The 25,156-nt window shown below is 40.8% G+C and overlaps 1 protein-coding gene across 2 annotated transcripts in view; it reads left to right on the top strand.

Annotated features, from left to right (window-relative positions):
- LOC138267270 (polyunsaturated fatty acid lipoxygenase ALOX12-like) overlaps positions 1-25,156 on the top strand; it is a 115,455-nt gene that overhangs the window by 69,934 nt on the left and 20,365 nt on the right. For both annotated transcript variants that reach the window (XM_069216129.1, XM_069216128.1), the window contains exons 7-9: positions 12,181-12,324; positions 19,718-19,921; positions 20,631-20,717. In XM_069216129.1, the coding sequence (XP_069072230.1) occupies positions 12,181-12,324; positions 19,718-19,921; positions 20,631-20,717 (435 nt within the window). The remainder of the gene's footprint in view (positions 1-12,180; positions 12,325-19,717; positions 19,922-20,630; positions 20,718-25,156) is intronic.

Here is a 25,156-nt window from a genome sequence, read left to right as displayed (position 1 = left end):
GACACTACTACAACCAGAGGCCAGTTAGTGTGCTGCTCACCTTATTGTGGAGTGCTTGTTTGATTGGATGAACTGTGTTTGGGGCGGAGGCAGTAAGAGAGGTTTCTACATTCTGAATCTTTAAAAGGGTATTTCACTAGCCCGGGGAATGCACACACCTTGAGCGCTTAGATTTAGACCGGGCAGAAAAACCCCTGAAGCGTCTTAAACACAAATTCTATTCAGGAGACAATAGACGTGGACGGATGCTGGCACACCACCTGTGGTCCGAGACACAACAGGGAACCATACAGGTTATAAAGGACAGCGAGGGGAACACAATCCTAGGAGATACACAAATATCTGTGGTCTAGTGGGAATACTATAAAACACTATACGTGACTCACAGACTAAAGCCAGATGGCTTTCACTCCTACCTGGGGAGTATCCACGTGATTAAACTCACACAGACACAAGCAGACAGCTCGGGGGAAATCAATTCATATCGAGGAGGCGATCTCTGACATCTCCAGGCTTGATCTGCTCACATTCCCAGGTCCATATGGATTTTGCCCCTGTTTTTTTTTTTGTATATGTTTATTGAGAAGTACATGTCAATATACAGACTGTGTTAAATAGAGAAACAATACATCAAATTATGGCCATATATGAAAAATATTCTGAAATATTAACTTCTCAGATTTCTAAACACAAAAAAACAACAAAAAAACATTATACATATATCAATAAATGCAATATATGAGATTATTTATAAGGCATCCAACTGTGCATTAACTCTTAGAAGTAGACCTATAACAGAAAATATGGAAAGAAAGAATTATGCAATATGTATTAAACCATATATTATAGGTTGTTAGAAGACAGTCGAGATAGTAATATCATGCAAATCCACATATATAACATTTCAAATGCAGATATTCCTGCCAATTCAACAGTGTTGAATTGGTGAACAGTAAGTCCTACTTAAAATAACAGTGTTAATGGGTGAGATATCAATTGTCTTAATAACAGCATGACTCAAAACAATAATAAAAATGTCTTAATAAAGATAGGAGACAAAGAATGAGAAAACGTTTACGTGTGAATATTAATAGAATATGTATTAGCTAGAAAGGGTTTCCAAATTTTGATGAAAATCCCAACATTATCTTGCAATCTGTAAATCAGCTTTTCATATGATGCCATGTTATACATTTCAATAAGCCATTCATCATGTGTAGGACGTTGTGGTGTTCTCCAATGTCGTAATATACACATTTTTGCTACAGTGAGTGCAATAGCAATCAATCTTCTTGTATGGTTTGTTAGATTTGGGAGATCAGTAACATCATGTAATATAACTAATTTTTCTGTTAAAGGAATGGGCACATGTATAGCTCTGTGTATAGAGGAAGTTATAGAAGACCAGTATTCCGTCAAAACTGGACATCAAAATAAAATGTGTAGGATATCACAGACCTCTTGAGGACACCTCCAACAGGTAGAATGGTGTAGTAAACCTGCTGCCTTGAGTTTTTGTGGTGACCAGTACCAATTATGAAGAATTTTGAAAAGACTAAATTTCATTCTTGCCTCTCTGATTCCTTTATCCATGTTCATCACAACATCCGTCCAGTCCTCATTTGAATACGCTACATTAAGTAATCCTTGCCATTTGACGTGGAGTTGTGCTAGTAATGGTGATGAATGTAGTTTATGCACAATGAGATTATAAAATCCAGAGACCGCTCCTTTCAATTTCCCCCAAGTTTTTAAGTATTGTACGACTGGGGAATCCTCAGGTATCCACGGAAATGGTCCTAGTCTACTAAGTAGAGCTTGTTTCAATTGTAAGTATTTCCCCTTTTGAGAGCTAGGGAGTTGAAATTCTATCTGAAGCATCGTAAAGGTTTTAAGCTCGCCTTCTAAAGTGAATAAATGATCCAGCATTAGAATACCTGCTCTCTCCCATGTATCCCAGGAAATTGTCTGTTTCCCTATTCTAATATCAGCATTATGCCATATGGGAGCCTTATTATGTAGCCTTGGATTACTCTTAAGGAGTTTGTGGGAGTGTATCCAAATCTTAAGCATAGACTGAATAATAGGGTTAGAACTTTGTAAAGCAGGCGATTTATGAGTATAAAACATTTGCAAACCTGAAGATACCTTTAAAGATTGCTTTTCAATAAGAACCCATAGTGGGGGGTCATCCTGTATTGGCCAAAGATAAACCAATTGAGATAAATGGAGGGCTGTATAGTAATGTTCAATGCATGGTAAACTAAGGCCACCAGATCGCCTGTGAGCAATCAGTTTGGAGATTTTGAGTCTAGGTCTCAGAGATCCCCAAATAAAGGTTTTAATACCTTTGTCAATGTCTCGCAGTATTGATATTTTAACTGTCAAAGGTAACATACCTAAAACATATGTGAAACGAGGCACTATAATAATTTTCACTGCCTGGACTCTACCCCAAAAGGACAGGTTAAGATGGGACCATTTTTCATATTCTGACTTCGTTTTAGCAATGAGTGGATCTAAGTTATCTTGAATCATACGTTCTAAACCAGTGTTGATATAAATACCTAGATACTTCAGGCGATCCGCTTTCCATTGAAAATTGTAGCCTAAGATAGCTGCTTTTGTGGTGCCCCGGGACAATGGGAGAGCTTCACTCTTATTCCAATTGACTTTGTATCCAGAAATGTTTGAGAAGTGAGAAATAGTAGACATGAGTGCCGAGAGTGAAGTAGGTAGATCTGTAAGTGTGAGTAATATGTCATCCGCGTATAGAAGTAGTTTTGAGATGCCTGCTGGTGTAGGAATGCCTGCTATTTGTGAACACTGTCTTATTGCTGCAGCTAGTGGTTCAAGTGCAAGAAGAAATAAGAGGGGCGATAAAGGGCAACCCTGGCGGGTACCTCTTTGCACTAAAAAGGTTTTTGAAAGGAAACCCCCACAATTCACTTGTGCAGATGGTGTCTTGTATAACCATTTAACCTTAGAGATAAAATCATCACCTAATCCCAACCTATGCAATGTACGGAACATATAACTCCATTCAATGCGGTCAAAGGCCTTTTCGGCATCTAAGGATAATGCTACTCTGTCTTCTCCAGCATCCTTAGAAAACCAAACTATGTGAGCCAAAGTGCGGAGATGGCTACGAGAGTTTCTGCCTGGCATGAATCCAACTTGAGAATTATGTATGAGTTTAGAGATAACTTGTTTGAGTCTTTTGGCAAGAATGGTGGCTAATGGCTTTGAATCTGTATTCAGAAGAGATATCGGACGATAGTTACTGCAGTATAATGGATCTTTCTCAGGTTTGGGAAGGACAGTTATGATAGCTTTATTTGAGAGTGAGGAGAGACTACCAGTTTCCTCTGCTTCTTTATAAACCTCATAAAGGGCATCTATTGCTTCTGGTTTTACCCAACGGTAAAATTCCCCAGGAAAACCATCTTCTCACGGTGCTTTATTGTATGGGAGACTGGAGATTGCTTGCGCAATTTCATCCTTTGTTATTTCGCCAGTCAGTATGAGCCGGTCCTGTTCATTGAGACAGGGTAGTGTTATTTTATCAAAGAATTCCTGTTCTTTGAGGAGTTCATCCTCAACTTCTGAACTATATAACTTGGTATAATAATTTGCAAACGTATTAGCTATTGCTTGAGTCTCAGTTATTAGTTTACCCTCAGGGTTATATATAGCTGGAATAGCTGTCATAGCTTCTCGCTGTTTTAATTGTGCCGCTAGTAAACGGCCTGCTTTTTCTCCTTGTTCATAATTGCGAGCCTTAAGTCTATATAGCATATATTCTGCTTTGGAAGTATATAGTGTATTAAGTTCCATCTTTGCTTTTTCCAATCTGCATCTGGAAGCTTCAGTTGGATTACTAAAATGAGTATGTGTCAGTGTTTTGATGCCATTTTCCAAAATGGCCTGTTGTTCTATTCTGCGTTTATTTGTTGGAGAAGAAACTGATCCTTTGTTATCTTTCATATAAGTAGTCAAATGTGATTGTAATTGTGACTTTTCTGCCGGTAGTTTGTAGCACGATATGTTTAATCGCCATGGTTTCCTACAAGGGCGTTTCAGACCCCATCAAGCTGGAGACTGATAGGAGCGTGATCCGACAGTGCAATTTCAAAAATATCACAATCTAGTACTTGTGGTGTAATAGAATGTGAAATAAGGAAGTAATCTATTCTAGAATGGGAATCATGTACTGTAGAGTGATATGTAAACCCCTTATCTGATGGATGTAGTAAACGCCAGATATCAATCAAACCATGATCTTCTCTGATGTCTCCTTGTATGGCTCTATCTCTACCATGAGTTGTGTCCAGGGGACCTGTCCTGTCTATGATCACATCTGGCGCAAGATTCCAATCGCCTCCCAAAACTATTCTGGAAATTCCCATTTCTATTAGAATTCTATTTAGATGAAGGAAAAAGGGGGTTTTAGTCCCAACAGGGGCATATATGGAACCCACTCCTAATATATTGTTACCAACTTTAAGCTTCGCTAAAACAAATCTACCATCCTCATCTGACCATGACTGAAGTATTTGGCATTGCAGTGTTTTTCGTATTAGAATGGCTACACCACTTTTCCTAGTAGTAGTGTGGGATGTAGCATCTCCTGATATGTGAGAAGGGGATTTGCAGCTGTAAAGTATCTGGCCTACCCAATCTCGTTTTAATTTTTCTGATTCTATATCAGATAGATGAGTCTCCTGGATGAGAGCAATGTCAGTATGTTTGGAGGCTAAATAGGAAAGAATTTTCTTCCTTTTAATGTAATTAGTAAAGCCATTGACTTTGAGAGAGACAATTTGCATAGGACTTGTTGTCATGATGAAGACTAAAAATTTTAGAGTATATTTGTACTGTGTGAAACAGAGTCAAAATGCTAAAAAAAAAAAGGGAAAAGGAAGTAGATAAATTATATGGTAATGTGATAATGAGAACTTACTGGAGGAAAAAAAATACAAATAAATAACCTATCTGGAGTATAGTAAACCTGAAACCAATATGTGGAACTATAATCATAAAATATTGTTAACACTAAACTCTGAATAGTGTAAGTACACCGTTCTAAGTGCTAGAATGTAAAAGAACACTGCAGATCAAATAATATGTATCTTTCGTCGGTGGGTCTAAACCTCAATTCGAAACCCAGACTCTGGAGGGGAGGAAAGGAAAACCACTCATGGTAAATAAATTATACGAAAAAACACTCCATGGAGTTATAAAATCTATCCAAGAGAAAATCTGCAAATACAAACACAGTAGGAAATGTACATGGTTATTGAACAGCAATATATGAGGATAGGAAATAAATCATATCCATCAGAATTAATAATTGTAGTAAAACACTAATAACATTATATTAATACATAGCATGTATAAATATACTCATCTAGCTGGAAGAAGTGATAGTGGAAGGTTGAGCATCAGTTACTTTATTAAAAGACGTGGGTGACTTTAGAGGTGATCTCGATTTGTCTCTGGGATTTTCCTGTGTGAGTGACTTTACGCAGTGGACTGCTTTATTTCTGTCAAACTGTTTCTTAAAGGTACGGACGTGTAATCTACCGGTGCGATGGCTTTGTGGATCTTTCTGTAATTGAAGCGGACTATTCATAGATGTTTTGTCCAGTGGCGTTGAGTCCATATGTTGGTCATCCAAACTGTCCAGGAAGCATACCAGATCCTCAGGCTCCGTGTAATACCTTGAGTTGCCATCCATTGTGATCCACATTGTGGCAGGTTCTAAAAGACCATATTTGATATCCCATTTGCGAAGTCTTGGCCTATGTTGCAGGAACGCTTTTCGTTTGGCATTGGTTTCAGTGGAGAAGTCTGCAGCAATAAATACTTTATGGCCTTCCAAGTCATACGGACCATGTTTACGAGCAGCTGTTAATATTTGGCGGACCTGTTCATGGCGTAAGAGGCATGCTATAATCGATCGAGGTCTAGATTCAAGAGTTGAAGTTCTTGATCGAATTCTGTGAGCTCTCTGCAACTTAAGAGGATGCTCAAAAGATATGTTCAGTAGCCGCGGTATTAACGTTAGTAGCAAGTTCTTCACATCATTATTGACTTCCATTTTTTCTGGAATTCCATAAAAACGAATGTTATTTCTTCGGGCCCTGTCTTCCAAATCTATAACTTTTTGTTTTAGGTGCCAGATATCCGGACCCCAATACTCTGCATTATCTAATTTCTCTTCCAAAAAAGTGGTTCTTTGATCTAAAATTTCCACTTTGGTATGAAAACAGTTTAGATCCATCCGTATTGTCTTCATTTCTGTTGCGAGATCTGAAATTTTTACATCCATAGATCCCAATCTTTGCCCCACGGCAGAGATCTCTTTTAAAATAAGGTCCATAGAAGCAATGTCTTGTGGGACAATAGTAGACGTGCCTGGAGGTACAGTGTTCCCTACTACTTGTGTAAACAAAGGCTTTCTATTAGATTTGCCACTGGCCATACTGTTATATTTTAATGTTAGAGAAGACAATAAATAAGTACAGCTTAGTAATCAAATATGATATCTAATTGACTCACAACGAGGTAGATATTAACACTGTAAATGGTGACAGACATCTGGGATTTTAAAATTATGGCTATAAGTTTTCAAGCAGGTGTCGCTGAGAAACAGTGCATCAGAAATGTTGTACAGTTTTCGTCTGCCTACCCAAATTCACTTTACCCCCTCTGCTGATAGGAATTCCGGCGTTTATGTAATTTCATAGTAGAGTCTGAATTGTCAAATTTAGAAAAATATCTCATAAGTGAATGTTTAAATGCTTCTCATACAGCTGCCTTTCGACATTCAAGGAAAGGAATTTCACATATCTCTTCAGAAGCAGAATTCCTGATAGAATGACTAATTTTCACAAACTCCGTCAGCTGTAAGAATGGTGTACAACACTCACTTGCCAAACTGTATTTACGCCACACACCTGTAGACAAGAAATTCCTGCGCTTACATAATCACGTAATGGATCCTGAACAGTTAAGTGAAGAGAAATACCTCAGAGTTGAGAGTTGTCAGAGGCTTCTCTTACAGCAGCCTTTTCACTTATCTCACCAGCAGCTGGCTGTGTTTCCTGACAGAATTAGTTTTTGCCACAGACTTCTATAATTTTAAAAAATAATGACTGAATGCTTTCAGACAGGTGTCCCTGAGAATCAGTGCATCAGAAATAGCTCACATGTTTTGCCTGCCTATCCAGATTCGCTTTACACCCTCTGCTGACAGGAATTCCAGCATTTACTTAATTGCGTAGCAGACTCTAAACTGTCACATGAAGAGAAATACCTCAGAAGTGAAAGTCCATATGTTTCCCCGAACAGCAGCCTTTCAACTTTCAAGAAAGGGAATTCCACTTATCTGTTAAGAAACTGGCTGTATTTCATGACAGAATGAGTAACTTTCACAGACTCTCTCAGCTGCAGAAATGGTGTACAACACTCACTTTCCGAACTGTGCTCACATACCTCAGAGTTGAGACTTGTCAGAGGCTTCCCTGTGCTGTGTGGAGAGTTCAACCAAAGGTCAACAGTTATTTAATTCCCTAAACAGAAGAAAGCCCCTTATCTCTTCAGCAGCTGACTCTGTGTCCTGACAGAAAGTGTTGTCTTCAGGTGATTTGTAGCTCGGCTTCAGGGCTTCAATTAAGAACTCTGTTTTAACTGGCATTTCTTACTTTGAAAATAACTTCAGAGTTATGTTGCTGTTATGGCATGTATATTTCCTTTCATTCTGACTCCAAGGAGGCTTTTTGACAGCTGTTTGGGTAATCCCTCTCCCCTGGAGCCTCGGAGCTCTACGTTGAGGCGGCCATTTCAGACGGCAGCCAGACTCCGCCCCCTTGCCCCTGTTTTACAAAACATTCTGCCATACACTTGCCCCAGTCCTCACTATACTGTTTAATACTTCCACAGACACAGAGAAACTTAGATTCTATGCTCGAAGTGACCATTTCCGTCATTCCCAATCCTGGGAAAGATAAATCACTATGTAGCTCATACAGACCTATTTCCCTCCTTAATGTCGAAGCTAAACTATTTATGAGTATCCTAGTATACAGACTCAATACACTTATGCCCAGCCTCATTGACCCAGACCAGGCAGGCTTCATTCCAAATCGGCACTGTGAGGACAACACCAAAGACATGCTCTCTATCAATGACAAAATCCACCAGTCCAGGATGGAGGCATTGCTGCTTCCTAATGATGTAGAAAAGGCATTAGACAGAGTGCACTGGCCCTTCTTATTCACAACCTTAAAACATTTTAGCTTTGGAGACATGTTCTTCCAATTGCCCCGGAGCATTCATGGCTTCCCCCCTAGGCCCAGGGGAGGGGGAACAGGGTTTTGTCCGAGTTCTCCAGGATACAAAGAGGACACCGCAGGAGTGCCTACTCTCCCCGCTCCTATTTGCCATCTACATGGAGCCATTAGCTCCACGGGAGCAGACAGACCCCACGGGAGTCAATTTCAGAGGGACCACCCATACTATTGGCTTACATGCAGATAACCTTATTGTGGCGCTCACCAAGCCGGCAACATCTTTGGCTGCCCTGGTGGTGGTACTCCACCAGGTTGGGACCCTGTCGTGGTTTGTCAACCTTCAGAAATCCCAGATTCTTAATCCATCCACCCCACAACACCAAAATAACTGCCAGCACTCCACGTTCCCAATAACTTGGGCGGGGACGACTATCCCATTTCTGGGGGTTCAACTGGCACAGACAGCAGATGACAGCTGCGGTCAACTACACCGCTTACTGCTCGCAAATACAGACAGAACTGGCAAAATGGCTCTCATGGCTAGACACGGTGGTGGCTATAAAGATGACCATTCTACACAAGCTTCTATTCATATGTCAAGCACTTTCTTTGACACACCATATGAATTCCATAAGGTCCGTGCAACTAGAGATCAATTAGTTCATGTGAGATAAGAAAAGCCCCATATGCATAAACAGCTCCTCTGTCGAACGACGCAGGAAGGAGGCCTGCAAGATAGTATCAAGTGACACAACTTTGCTTCATTGGTGGACTGGGGTAGAACGGCTACCAAAAAGCATTGGTGTTTTATGGACCAGGCAGTGGCAGGTATAGACGTATGGAGAGTGCCCTGGATACCCCGTAAGCATAGAGCTTATTTATTCCCTGTCACCAACACGGTCCTAAAAGTGTGGTATGGAGTGATGGTTCGAGGGGGGTTGACTTCATTCCCTCCCCCAGTGACTACCTGTAAGCCTGAAATAAAAATCTGGGTTGGAGAAAATGGGAGAGTGCTTTCACAGATGGCAGAAGGGGGGCTGCAAACGAATAGGTAGTCTGTACAACGTCCACAGAATCATTCCGTTTGACCTCATGAAGACAGACTACGGGCTAGAAGAAGCAGGCTGCGTACAGTACCTACATATTAGGCACCTGGTCACACACCCCTCCATCAAACCACACGTTAGGAGGCCATCAACAATCTTTGAGAGGTGGATATTTCTCAAGCGGAATGATGATTGACATCTTACCTCTGAGATACCCCCCCGCTAGGTTACCCCACCCCCCCTTGCAGGATAAACCAGCTGGGCGGAGAAGGTGGGAAGCACTCCTAGGCTGTATACTTACCAACAAAGAATGGGAGGATGTATACTACCGAGCTAAGCACACAGCGCACAATTTGTCCTGCAGAGAAACGGCTTACAAAATAGAGTCATAGTAGCATCTGACACCTGCCCAAGTTGAAAAATGGAGTAATGTGAGTAAAAGGGAATGCTGGAGAGGCTGTGGCAGGTGAGCACCCTACTACAACTGCTTTGGCCCTGCCTCAAGCTAGTTTGTGTTTAGGGAAAGTATTAGATGACGTTTGCAAGACCTTCAATATAGAAATAGCTAGGTTCCCTGCATACACCATACTGGGAATGTCCAATCCACGTATGTACCCCTGAGGTTGCTAAGAGGCCGGAAGATAGCCCTTTCTGTGGGAGCAGCCCACCAAGCGATACAGTCAAGACTCTTGCTTTGGGGCTCCGATAGGGTCCCAGACTACACAGCATGGCTACATAAATTTTGATCTATACTAAGTATGGAAAAACTAATATTCTTGGCTGATCTTAAACAAGTCACCTATCAAGAACTTTGGGCCCCTCTTACTAACATCCTCCCCACAGAATTCAATGAGCTGACCTGTCTTAAATATCTTAGTCTACCTCACTTGTTCCCCCCCCCCCGGACAGGCCAGTGACACCCTGAGACCACCTGAGACAGCGCACAGCCCGAACTCGAACCCTGCCGTCCGCCTGACAGAGGAGTCACCAACACATATTTTCACTTCATAAAAGAGTGACTGGAGGTAAGGGAGGGGATTAGCATTGGGGATAATGTTTGAAGTTTATTCACCAGCTGTACTATACCATTACGCTGCCAGCTCACCGGTTGTAGGCGATAGAGCTGTGTAAGACGATTGCGTTTCATTGGCCTTTCAAACCTAATAAACAGACTTTATCCATAAAAAGTTAGATCATATAATGAGTACACAATTCTAAGGTGAAAATAATTTCGATATTGGAAATCATAATTTACTCAGCAAGTAATACATTGGATCATATTATTGTGCTGAAATGGCATACATTCTCATGTATAGGCTTAAACTCAGAAATTCTGGGGAAAGCCCTAAAATGGCTGCATACTTCGATTATTTCATCCATCAGCAAATACAGTACAGTGCAACGTACCTGCTGCTTCGTGTTTTGCGGCTCATTCATGCATTAGTTGTTACTGGAAGAATGGCAAACGCATATGACTTAAAATGATTCATCCTGTCTGGTGGTATCTCACTCCGTGGATCAGGGGTGCAGCTATGATCAGTGCAGACAGTACAGTGACAATGCAGCCCTGGGGTAAGAGGGGTACACTACGACCCTAATTCTGTCTTTTACAACCCCATGGCTTCGGCTGAAGTTTTCTCCAAATTATCAGTGGTCATATGATAGAGTTATGCAGGCTCATGAGGGATGGTTAGTGAATAGGTAAAGTTTCAAAGATTGTTCTACATTTTGAAGTGTAAAGTGATAAATAGTGGTAGAAAACATCAGCTATAAGTAGGTTTGTAGGAGAAAAACTGTGCAAATACCCTATTTTCAGGGTGGGAAAATTCACTTGAGAAAATGTGTTTGTACAGAACATTTCTCCCGTGAGCGAAATTGTAGGTAAACAGCATCTTTGCACATAGTCATTTTTTAGAAGACTGACAAACCACCATTTTTAAGCTAGGGAATGTGTAAAGTAAAATCAGCTATAAAGATTGAAAGGGTGTTGTGTTCAACCTTCACATTTGCATGCCAATGGGGTAGTGGAACATTGGATCATTGTGGTTGTATTCATCATGCATGTTTTGTCCCTTTATTTTGCCCCCCTCCCCTTTTTGAATTACTGCACAATTTGACTGTTTGCTACTTTATTTGAATATATTTCTATTGGTAGAAAATAAAATAAAAACAAATCAAAGAAATACACATTTAAGGTCTCGTATGACTGAGAATCATAATGAGACGGGCAGGGCAAGTAGCGGGCTGCCACATGCTGCGAAAGGCGTGGATTTTATAGGTACTCTGCTCTGACTACTCCAAATGGAATGCAACACAATAGGATATTTGTCTTCTGAGCCCACCTGGCGAAGGCTATTCTTGGGCAAGAAGACCAGCAAAATATTTGCCATTCAGTTTGTCATGAAGTATAGAGTACCTGTGTCGGCCTTGTGACCAGTTTTCTTAGCAGTAACCTGGAATTTAGCAGGAGGGGATGGGGGAAGAGAAAGGTAAGTCATCCACTCGGGGCAGAGGGTGCTCCTCCACAGGGAGGGCCACTTTTGCCAACCAGCTTGGGTCCAACGTCTCCATTGTCTCTCATCTAAGCTAGAATATCTCATTGCGATTTCCACAAATGCTTTACGTACCCAGACCACATATCAATGTAGGTGCACAAAAAAGGCAAGAGAATACATGAAGCAAATAGCTTTGGAAAGGAGTCAACATAATTATGCAGCTGAAATGTCCCTGCCTGCAGAGCTTACAATATTTTTGTCATACTGGTAAATGCATGAATGTGACTTCTTTTTATCTTGATGCTTGTCCCTGACTGATGCCTGTTTCACATTCCTCTGCAGAAGGGGCGAATCTTCATTGTAGATTATTCAGTTCTGGAAGCGATTCCTACCAACGTGATTCAAGAAAAGAAACAATACCTATGTGCACCCATCTGCCTTTTGCACCAGAACGTGGAGGGCAACTTACTGCCAATAGCCATACAGGTAAGGTTCCAGGGAGTCCATTCTGTCTGTCTGTCTTTCTCTCACTTTCTTTTTTCCTCTGTCTCACTTCCTAGCTTCTTCTTGGGTCTATCACACACTTCTTGACCAAGCCTTTCCTAACCTCAACCTAACCCAAACACTCAACCTATCACTCCCAGGCAAATCATTTACAGGTGCATTATCAAAACACAACCCTGCCCAACGCTGTTGGACAAACAAATACCCCTCCCTGGCCTGTCACAATGATTCAGTCCCTTTCTCGTATGATCTTGTACCTTTTCAACCTTTTGTCTCCAAGACATATGCTACGGAAGGCTCCAAGTCCAACCGCAAGCCTTTTCAAGGCTGAGCTATCCTGAAATATTTTAATGCATCAGCACCCTCCTTGTTCCAAGCACAAGGATAAAATATGGCCCATGCAAGCTGCACTTTACACTGTAATAAATTACCTAATTCCGATCAGTTGTCTTCATAATCTAGCCCTAGTCTCCCTTGTGAAATGTTTAGGTTTTAATACAAAACATGCTTCATCTGCAGAACGAATGAATAGCTGTAGCTGCCTTACTAGTCACCCTAAGCTCATTTGAGTTGGGAGATTCGAAGATAGACTGTCCACTGAGATCCTGGGTAGAGGAGACGTCAAGAGGGAATGTAGGGCAGTGGCGAGGAAGATGCTCAACGCTATGAAGATTTTTAGCAAGCATGTTTCTGATTTTCACTATGTCTGACTCCCTTGCCACAGCCCTTACATATTCAAGATGTTCAAAACAAAACCACTAACATAGCCAGCAAAACACAATAGTAGAGCTTGGAGACGGCAGAAGTGCTGCATTTTCACATTAACCCCTTGTAAAACTCCTGTACCAAATGCATTAGACTAACAACCGTCCACCGCCAACTGGTAGTACTGCTTGAAGGTGTGGGGGATATCAAGGTGGCTGTGATGCAAATATCTTTCATGGATATCCCTTGACACCAGGTCAAGAAATGTTGTTGCTCTATGTGAATCTCTCCTTCACTGGCCCAAAAAATCTCACTCCTGCCTCTCGTGAGCCTTGGAAATAGCAACAAAGTCAGACGTCAAACATAGTGGAAGAGTACTGCTTTCCTGCCTGATTGCCTGTAGCATTTAAATAGTAGTCAGAGTTCTGGAAATACCTGGTGGGGTCTAGCAGCACTCAGTAGACGTCAAGTGATGCAGAGCTAACTCCTGTCAATCTGCAGTAGTAGCAAATGGCAGATGCACAATATCCGGACCATGTGGAGTTGGGAAGTAACTTTGGATACAAAACCCCATCCTGGATGGATGATCATCATGTCAGGCAAGAACTTGAGGGCGGGCTCTTCATGAAACGGCGCTCCCTGCTCACCAATCCTATGCGATGAGGTAATGACAATTAAGAAAGAATCCATGGGCAAGAGAATGACTTAAAGGACGAGTCTTGGTGTATCTTTGTCAATCATTGACAAGTTTAGAAAAAGAACGTGAGGGACTGTTGACCAATGTATAACAATTTTCAAAAGTCACAAGACTACCTGACAGCCGGTAGTCAAGGTGAGACACCTCAAGTCCTGACTCTTTGAATACACACATTTCTGAGAAGTGACCTCAGCAGTAGAAATGGACCAGCCCTCCCTGGTTAATAAGGATAAAAAGAACATGAATGAAGACGCTTGATCATATAATTATAAGAACCATGACGTAATGGTGAAGTTCAAAACATTGGAATTCTGGGTGTTGTAGCCTTGTTTTGCTTCCTTTGAACTAATTAGACTAACATACCTGAAATCCATGATTTCTAAGTGACAAATTCAGGTCTGGAGATGGTTTCCATTTTAATCTTAAGTGACGTGTCTGTGGTGTATTTTACACTGGAGGGTACCGTGGAGCCAGCTCGAAGGATCAGTTTATTAAAGCAGCCATAAAGGGTTCAGAAAAAAGCAGTTTGTTCTCTTGTCCTAGTGCTTCATCCTTAACCATCACCACCAATAAGCATTTTAGAATGTTGCTTTGGGTGAAGTCAGCGGGGTTCTGCGATATACTGTGACATCATGCACCAGATGGCCCCTTTAATATATGTACTTGGACATCTGCATCAAGAGGGACCAACAGCGTCTAATAAATCCAAAGGTTGTACAAGTGATGCCTGAACTTGAACTGGAAGTCATAATCTTGCCTCAATGCCTGATGAGGGATGGATTCATTTAGTGTAGTAGTAACACTATGTTTTTGATTTATCTGTTATGATGTTAAAACGGTCAATCCTTAGTAGTCTTGGAAGCAATTAATACTATAAAATAATATTAATTTGTAGCACTCTGTGTTTGAGCACCTTTAGCAAAAGCACAGCAGTGATCTTTTGTTTTTAGGTTTTTGTGGTATTAAACTAGCTATGCGATACCCCAGTGAGGTACAGATTGGATAAATTAAGCAGAATGAGAGTTTATTCCTGTTTTACATAAGGGAGTGTAGCATGGTGCTGGAACTTCATGTAGTGAACAGCTGTGTAAAATCCTGTCTTACGGAGGTAACTTATTAGAATATGATGAACCTTGAGGATGCTTCTTTCCTTACCAGATAACTTCACTTAGAGGACAGTTGAGGATACAATGACCTGTCATGTTAACAAATATGTTGGTGTTACGCATCAGGATAATCATATTCCTAAAGCAAGCCTTCACTGACAGATATGCTAAATCATGTTTATTGGATCCAGATGTATCACATTCATTGATATGTGATGGTGCCTACTGCTTGGAGTTTTGGATAATGAGCTACATGTGACATTGGTCACACCATTCATGACTGCATGGAAAGTTATATATAATGTAAATTCCTCCAATAGTTTATCCCCTACAATCCACTTATATAGCTTAGCTGTCTTATCAAATATTACACTTTTAGTCTTATCCATATGAATCATAAAGTTGTTTGCCACACAATCTGTACTAAATGCTTCTAATTTCATTTGGAAGCCCGCAATAGCCAGGTCATTCACATATAATAAGCATGTGATATGTCTTACCCTCATTTTTGTCGAACGCCTTGCTTTCTATTAAAACTTGAAGCAAATCTGCAAGATATAAGGAGAACAGCAAAGGGGCCAAAACACACCCTTGTGTCAAACCATTATCTAGCAGATACGTTTTTGAAAGTGGCCCCATAAGGTCCAGCTCCACCTGTGCCCAGTTGTCCCAATAGAGTTCTTCAAGGATAGATAAAAGGCACTTTGGTATTCCCATTTTCCTCTGTTTTGACCACAGAACTTTCCTGTTTACTAGGTCAAAGACTAGATGAAAGTCAACAAAACAACACAATAAACTTCCAGTTGTCAGCAATGCTTTCTGCCCTATGGCCCATAGGCTAAAGCAATGCTCAGTTGATGGATGACCCTGCTTAAACCCACCTTTTTAGATGGACACCAGCCTGTTCAATTCTATCCACTCCTTCATGAACAGGAAAATCACCTATGAATATAACTTAACCCCAACATCAATTAAACTTATCAAATGAAAAATTCTGGAGTCAAATAGGTCCTCTTTCTTTAATTGGATTTATTATTGCTCCTTTCCAGCTATCCAGGAATATTCCAGTTTTTGTTATTGTAATAAAAAAAAACTTTGAATAAAAACAGCCAACCATGTAGGCTTGGATTTTCAAATAATCGCAAGTAAAATAAATGGCCTGGCCACTTTGGTTAACTTAAGGGAGGCAGTTACCTTATTTAAGGAGTCCTCATTTAAGTGTCTATAACTCCTTCCCTTGGAGCGACCACTGCCCTCTATGATCCTCTCCCTGGACCTTATAAATATTGCTCAAATAAGACATCCACACATCCTCCGGAACGGTACAGTTAATTGGATCTGTTCCCTTCCTACATTCCTTATGAACTAGCATCCAGAATTTTTTTCATATCTTTTGTAAGTATGCTGTTTACCATTTCTTCCCAATTAGCTTTATAGTAATTCAATTTGTTAATCCTCATCAAGGCCACATATTCCTTTTTTACTTTATTAGAATATTCTCTCTCCTCCGTACCTAGTGGAGACAGTTTCATTTCATCCATTTTTTTTATAGCCTTCTTTTCAATTCTTGGCATTGACTATTAAATGAAGGCTGTTTTCCAGCAGAAAAAAGATTTTAACAGAAATTATACTTTATGACTAGGGGTGTCAAGCAATCTATCACCTCTACGATAGTCTTACTATATAATTTTAAAACCTCACTTTCCTCGACTTACTCCAATAAACTGACATCACAATAATAAAGCCATATACTTATCATCCAGTCTGGCAGTCGGGCATTTAGGAAAGAAAATTGCCATAGGAATCACAGCAGTTCTCGGGTGAGGAATAGAAGTAAATGCCATTTGAAGAACCCAGTGATCACTGCCTGCAATTTTTTTTAAAAACTCTTTACAAAGCTGAAAACACCATTCTTGTAGGAAAATATAATATATTGGGCATCTCTGGCTTACATAAACTAAAGTTTGAATATCATCCTTACCACACCTATTTAAACAAACAAATTGCAACTTGGATCTTTGATTGGCAAGGAGCAAAATCTCCCTTTGACTGAGAACACCATGGAAAAGTGGCTGGTGGAATCCCATAAGCCTTAAAAATTTCACCATGCAATTTATCAGCCCTGCATGAAAGCTTTGTTACAAATTAGATTTCCATATTTTTTCTTAATCTGAGCCAGAAGCCCCATCTTTATTTGGAGGTAATTACAATTGAATAGCAAGGAATCATTAATTTTAAAAGGGTTGGCCTTTTATAACATACACTGCATCTAAAATGATCAGCATGAGGTGTCAAGGCTTTCTTCAGACATATTGAGGATGCACAGTCATTGCTGGGTCAAAAATGAAGCCACGTTGATGCTCCTCATTTGAAGAACTGTCCAATTAAAAGGTTACACTAACATTTAACATTTAATATATCTTGAAGTCACATGAACACTTGTTTGCACGCACAAGTTCTCTTTTTGGAATTTTATTCGATTTAATATTTCAAATACGTTTACGGTGAATTGGGTTCATTCAGGGGATGAGGAATGAATAATATGGACACTTGTGAACTGTGGTCTTACTTGTGAGATTTTGTTTCTGAAATAACTAATTTCAGGGATTCCTAAAAGGCCAAAGACTAGGCACTCAAATGTATAAAAAAAAACATAGATGTCCCTTGCAAGTCTAATCTTAAATCCACTGGGTTTCATTAAGTTGTAAATGTACTTTTTCTTATTCTCGCCATGCGGAAAATATTTCCACTGCATCCTGGTGAAATATCAAGATTTGTGTGCATTGGATGCATTAGAAAATTGTGAATATGTGTGTCCTGGACGAAATGTCATTGTACTGAACTTTGCAGATTTCGAAAGACACAAATCTTAGTTTTGTGAATTTCAATTTATGAATTATTCTTACAAATCCCTCTATCTACTCACCTAAGAAATAACCATGGTGAACAAAAAGCTTCATGAATCAGCCTTTCGTTTTCAGAGATATAGGGCCATGTGGCAAAGCAATGTGCCATTTCTTCCTTATTTCTCCCCCTTGACCCATCAAAGGATTACTTGCGGGGGATTATATTACGTACCTTCTTGTTTCATACATTTACAGCATCTTTGGCTTTAAAATTCTGCCAGCTTAGTTATGCAAGGTTTGGTATTCTAAAATTGTGAGTTTAATTTACACAGCTCCTTTTTAATTTTTTTTTAGCCATTTCAATATGTCTCCAAGTTTAAAAAATATATATTTACAGAATTAAACTTTTCCAGTTTAGCGCATGCCTAGTTCTTGAAAAATTGCTAAACTGGTAAAATAGTTTTAATGAGGGAACGAAAAGGTCTGCGGAGACCGTTCTTCATTAGCAATGGTATACGCTCATGTCGGCAAGCGATTATAGCTTGTCTTCAAGCAGAGGACACAATGTTTTGCGGGACATTTCTTAAGTTCATGAGTATTGCAGATTCGAAACTAGCAAAGACAAAATTATAAAGGAGCTCTTCTTTAGTATGATCTGGTTTCTCCTGCAAATCAATTGAGACATTAATTTGGTAAATATTGTGCACGATAGAGCGGTCCTTGTAATTATCTATCTTGCAGGGCACGAAACCAGTCAGGAGTAAGCATTATTCATCTTCCTCTGGCAGGGTTTTTAGCACCCGTAAGCTGGCATCAGTGCCTTCTGGTGCCTTTGGTGTTAGCATTAGGAGTTTTTTGTTTGTAAATCAAAGTACTAAGAACTTTCTACTTGTAGGGCTCTTAACATCTGTGTGCAAGCAAATTGCTCCCCCTGTTCTTAGTGTTAACAATAGCGACCCTGATATGACTTGTTTTCTCTTTTGGGCTGAGTATTTTTCTTTCTAGATTGAAGTGAAATCAAGTCAAAGCACTAAGGACTGTTTTCAGAGTTTTTATACCACCTATGTTGCTACGGTTTATGTCCTGTTATGTTTCTCTTTTGACTCGGTATTCCCTGTGATGAAAGAAAGTGAAAGTATGAAGCATTTTACTTTGAGTACTTTCTCGACGATGGTAATCATGTTAATGCACTAGGCACTTTTTCTAGAGCATTTGTTCCCCTAACCCTGTTCTGGCTGAGCCAGTCGTCTTCCTTTAGTGGCTCAGTAGTTATTGTGCGATGAAATTGACACCAAGTCAGGGGACTAAGCATTGCTCTCCGAGCATTTGCTACAGTATCGCCGGCAGAGTTTGATTTACGTCTACACTAGTAACTTGGTCTTGGTGCTGAGGAGTGCTAAAAGTTTTCTATGTAATAATGGACGATTCCACAGAGACACGCAAAGCGTGGAGCCTCTTTTAAGATGTTTTTAAACAGTGATTTTATAATTGTAAATTTATATTAACTGAACAATAAATAATATTCATGGTAAAATATACAGTTGTTTCCTATTTTGATCTAAACTTTAAGACAAAACTACTACAAACAATTAAGAATTACTAACCCACAGACTATAACTGTAGCTTTTGGTCTCCACACCTGGCTTCTCACACCAACCTGATCCTTGAAATTCCCACAAACACAACTCAAATAAGCCCTAAACCTGAATTAAGCCTATAACTCTCATTCCCCACTTGAACGTCTATCTGTCTTTACAATATTTTGTTTCCTGGTCACTCTCTTTCCAGATTCCTGTAGCCACTATGAAACACAACCTCCCCCCCCCACCCAACCTTCATGCTGTCACTGCACTCAGTCCAAGGCCTTTATCTTTGTAAGGTGAGGGTATCTCATTACTAAGGGGAGGGTATCTCCTCACATTGTTTATCAGGCGTGGATGGAGGCGAGGCGGTCTGTCAATGTGTGTTATACCAGTATTCTCTCCCGTGATAAATCATTCCCCTTTGTGTTGCCTTCACAGTTGAGTCAGTCTCCCGGAGAGGACAGCCCAGTTTTCCTGCCCTCAGACTCTGAACTGGATTGGCTCTTGGCGAAGACCTGGGTGCGCACAGCAGATTTTCAGATTTACCAAATCAGTTCCCACCTGCTGCACACACACCTGATCGCGGAGGTACTCTGTGTGGCCACCCTGCGCAATCTGTCATCCCTGCACCCCGTCTTCAAGGTACTTGTCTACAGGAGGGTTTTGCACATCAAAACTTGCATTTCAGCAAAGCAGACCTGTGCTTTTGTCATTTCTGCCTCTAGTTTGTCTGGTCTGATCACATATATTGCAAGGTTGTAATAATCTGCACATGGGAGCATTCTTGTTCTTACTCCAGTCTTAATTTTTTTTGTAGCGAAAACCCAGAACATAAGACACACTCCTGAAGCTTTTGAGGGGCAGGGTGTACCCAGCTCATAAGGCCTGTCACCATTAAAACGAAATGCCCCAGAGAATGCCAATAAGTCAGAATGGTATTATAATTGAAATTAAGGGACATCTAGGGTGGCATACTTCTAGAAACACTATGAGTGGCAGGAATTTTAGGGCTTCTCTACATATTTTGAACTCGTGGCCCAATCGTCTGCATCACGCCACTGGGAGAACATCATTTATTTTTGCACTTACACAAATTAGACTAACCTGCTGTTGTGCATGCATTCAGCATGGAGATGGTGTTGACAGATGGGTGACCGGAACCCTACAACATTAAGTAGAAAATGATGTTCACTTTAGATTATTGGAAGATCTATTCTACTGTGATACATTCACAAGAAGCGACCTTGTAAGTTATTTACAAGGTCCAAACTTCTCAAGTAGGGATAGGAATGGCACTGTTAATTGTGTGACTTTTTTTATACGCTTACTTTCATCCCTTTTTCTCTTACAGCTTTTGATGCCACACATGAGATTCACCTTAGAGATCAACACCCGCGCACGCGGCCAACTCATCTCTACGAACGGCATCTTTGACCGGGTGAGATCTGGGATCATCCTTAACTCTTTCTTACCAGGCCTGATTTCTCTTGTACACTGTCCTCAGCAGGGTAACCCCTAGAAGACTCTAAGGGCCTGGTTATAAGTGAACCAGATTTGGGATGAAGTATTTACTTCACCTAGAAAATACTGATAACACGGGCGATACTTACTAGGTGCAGCAAATAACTCACATTTAAAGCTGACATTCTGAAAATGGGGAACTGCATGTGAAAAAGGGGTGCTTACCTCATCTATATTTAGTAATGTATCAGAGGTTTTTTCCCATTCTTTCGCGGATAAACTGTGAGGGGTGCTGTAATTATCTCATTACTAATAATTCCCCTGTTTGCATAGGGATCTCAGTTTCGTCCTTTGCTCACCGAGTGGCTGAAGGTGCAGCACTTATTTGCAAACAGTTCTCAGATTTCTTTGGGGGGTTGGTGCAAATTTGCAAAGGATTTTCCTCCACAGCTTTGTAAAGTTATTTGTTAAATCTTTATCAAGCCTTTTGCAGTTCATAAAGCCTGTATCATTTAGAAAAACAATTAGGGAGTCCAGACTAAAAGCTAAAGGAAGCCGTGCAGGGGAAACGAGTAGAATAATACACTTTTAGCAGAAGAGTTGTTTTTGGCAGAAAAGTTCTCCTATGAAAATATTTTTTAGGAAAAGTGCAATTTGCAATTTGGAAATTCGTCATTATGTGCAAAAAGCATGTTTGCTTTACTTGGTAGAAAGGATTAACACCCTCCACAACACAATACCAAACGTAATCCAAAATCTGAGATAGTTGAACCAATTATCAGAGACAATAGTAATACTAGTCTGCAAAGCATATTCATTACAGCGATTTCTGTTGTATGCCAGTTTTTCATAGTCTTGCATGTGTGTGTGTGTAGCCCTCGCAGAAATGTAAAGAGTACAAATAATGGTGAGAATTTCAAATGCAAACGTGGGCATTTAGCAGGTTTGCAATGTATAAGGAAAAGGCTTGCAGTTCAGTCAAAATTAAGTTTTCCGAAATGATTTATCTGGTAGTGACATACATTTATTGGCTCAACACAACCATGTACTAAGGTTAGAATTATAGTATTATAAATACATATAGGTAGCAGCGGCCTGGATGTCCTAAATATGGTAGGACGGAATGACACCAAACTCACCATATCTGCAGCTCCCCCGGCATCCACTGAGCAGAAATAGAAGGACTTCCTTCCCGCTGAGTGGCACAGGATTCCAACCAATCCTGGAGCTACTCTCATGCTGCTTTCAGCATCAGAGCAGCTCCAGGATTGGTGGTAGCAGGCTAACCCAGTGCTCATTTTGAGGCTGGGGCCCTGTGCCAGAAATCCCCCTGCTATTTGATAGCCCTGTGATTGCTGGGTCTACAGTGTGCGTGTCGGGCTGGCCATAGCTATACAGGCAACCAACCCGACATGTGCACTGTAAGGGGCACCAGTCAACCTGCAATTGCAGGATGCAGCCCCGCCCCGTGCCCTCACACTCACACTGTACACAGCGTAAGCGTGAGGGCGATATAAAATAACATTATTATACCATTTTATGTATTTGTTTGCCTGCTGCACTTGCAGCAGGTGGGGCAACGCTCCTCCGCTCCTTAGGAGGAACCGCGCCTGCATATACTTGAATAGCTGCATCTCAGTGAAGATGGACAAGTCACTTCATTGGAATTCCCATTTTCACAGCCTTAAAGTCTTCATCCCCCTTTGACCACTTTGTACATGACTGTTCAGATCTTAAGCATTCATAATGCTAAAACTGATGCAGGGAGGCCCCAAAATGTTCTAAATAATATTAGAACATTGGAACGTTGGCAGCTCCATTGAAAACAATGGAGTGCTGCGGGCTTTTACTGGCCGGTAAAAGCCCGCAGCGCCAAATTCCAATGTTCGCTTTGTTCACAGCAAGAGCTGTGACCAAAGCCTCACGGAGGCCGAGAGGATTTTAATACCCTCGGTCTTCGTGAGGAATTTGTTTTATCTAATAGAACATTCTGCCCTGAGTGGCAGAATGTTCTAATAGCCTTAGAACCCGCCGTAGCGGGCTCTACCGGCTATTAAAGGCCCTCTCCCATGTTAAATGCGGGAGCGGGCCTTTAATAGCCGGTAGAGCCCGCTACGGCGGGTTCTAAGGCTATAATATTTTACTATAGCAAAGTTTCTACACACAAAGCTCAAAATACCAAATAAAAGTTCCCAAATTTTAACAGCCCGTCAACTTTTTTATCATTAGTTTTGGTTTGGTGAAATTTCTTTCAACCGTTCCTGATATAGGGTAAGATGTTACTTTCCACTGTGAATATAATTGTTTATATATATTTTGAAAATGTATCCCGATCTTTGGATGAAAATGGAAAAATCATCTCAAACATCATAAAACACTGAGCAGCATGCACAATGGACAGATAACTTACCCCAGACCAGATGACTGCAAGAAAAACCAAGAAAAAAAGATTAGCATAGTGGGAATGTTAATGCTGCATGATCTATGAACATTCGGGCTTGGGATTGCCCACTTATGAAGAATTTCACTGTAGATCCTATGACAGGCTGAGGAGAGATGACAAGTGAACAAAGTCATTTACCCTCACACCAACCTGACTTCGTTCGTACTACGGGGTTCCACGCAGAGCCTAGTTCTAACAATGGCCGGGATGCAAATAATAAATATTCCTCTACCCTATCCTCTCAAATTAAAACCCACCTGCCTTTCCAAAGGATTGAGGTTTAATATTTTCCCACCTCTGGAACCTTATCTTGGGGCTGGGAGAAGGTTATTTATGCCCAAACCTCGCCTTACCCACTGGAGTACAATGGGAAAACAAAATGCATAGAGCAGCTCATAACTGTGCCGGTAGTTTTAACCCCGCCCACCCCCCCAACAAACCAAAAAACACCCACCCCACCTGCCGCCATGTCTAAGTTTCAGGAACGGCATATTTCACCTATGCCTACCACGGCAACGGGTAACTAGAGGAAATGTGTCCTCCCAACCACCTTGCCTTGGAGGAGGGGAGTGCACATTCTAGGCTTTACTGCTCGCTTTGCACAAGGGCATCCTAGAGTGTGGCTCCTAGCAAGACATTGTGCCACCTAGCCAGGATTAAAATGGACCTTTCGATTGGTTCGAATTTTAGAGCCCCAGGTCATGTAGCAGGATCTGTCCTAATTGATAATGACTGCTTTTTTGCAGGTCTAGCTAGGCTGCCCTTGTCCTGGCTCTGGGGCAAGTGAACTTTGGGCACAATGTACTAAACAACTGAATGCAAAAATTGATAAGAAACTGGGCACTGACTTTTTGCGACCAGTCTTCACAATGTTACTTATGTACTATTAGGTCATCTTGCTAAATTTCCTGTTGCCGAGCGACCAGCTTACTGAATACTAATTAGGCAGATGAATATTTGAAACCCTATATGATTGGCCACAAACACATGGACAGTGGCCTGCAAGGACAAGCAGACGACTATCCCTCTGTTTGAATGGCCAAAAAAAGGTTACCACTAAGGAGACCATCAGGCGGAGAAACAATGATCTTTTGGACCACTGCCTACTCCTTTCTAGGCTACTAACATCATTCACAAAGAGGATGGTATCCTAGGGATGTAATCTTCCCTTTTGAAAATCAGTTACCATCCTTTTTGATCTTTTAATAACTGATATTTGGTTTGCGACTGCAATTGTGATCGCAGCTCATGTATGCATACCATTGTGGTGTGAAATTAGGAGGGGACACCGCTGTCACTCCCCCTCTTAATTACGATTCAGAATCGACTGCCAAACACATTTTGTTAGTCTGAAACAGTACCATGCTAAAGGTCTTTGGGGCCACCTACTCACAACAACTTTCAATTTATTACTCATTTTCAGATAATTCAAATGCCTATAATGCCAAGAAATATTGCACCCTTGCATCAAAAATTGGTATAGAGATGCATTTTGCACTAAATTAGGGATTTGTTTTTCACTTAATCACACATAATTTAATGACAATTTTGTGTAATTACACAAAAGCAAATTACATGTTTCACACGCCCCTAGTAATAAGAGATATCTGAAATAGATAGAGAAATGAAGTAAGTGAGTGATGAGGAAGTGAGGTGTGAAGGATGGAGAAAGGGAAAAATACAGAGGTGAGGTTCAGCAAGAAATGAGGTTGAGAGAAAGGTGAAGTAGATGAAGGCAGGATACAGGAAGAAGAGATGGTAGAGAGCAGTGAGGTGTAGACAGTGGGGTGAGGTGGAGAGAGAGTTGATGTGTAGGTTTAAAAGGTGATCAGCCCAGAGAGTTCTAGAAAGAGAGGTAGAACCATGTGAAAGAGATGGGGAGAGGTGGAGCAGAGAAGTATAGTGGAGAGGTCAGATGAACATAGGTAAGGGATGGAAAATCGAGAAATGTAGAGATGAATAGAGAGAAGGAA

This window comes from Pleurodeles waltl, chromosome 12 (genome assembly GCF_031143425.1).
Source record: "Pleurodeles waltl isolate 20211129_DDA chromosome 12, aPleWal1.hap1.20221129, whole genome shotgun sequence".
Classification (NCBI taxonomy): domain Eukaryota; kingdom Metazoa; phylum Chordata; class Amphibia; order Caudata; family Salamandridae; genus Pleurodeles; species Pleurodeles waltl.
This window is presented reverse-complemented; position numbering and strand designations above follow the sequence as displayed.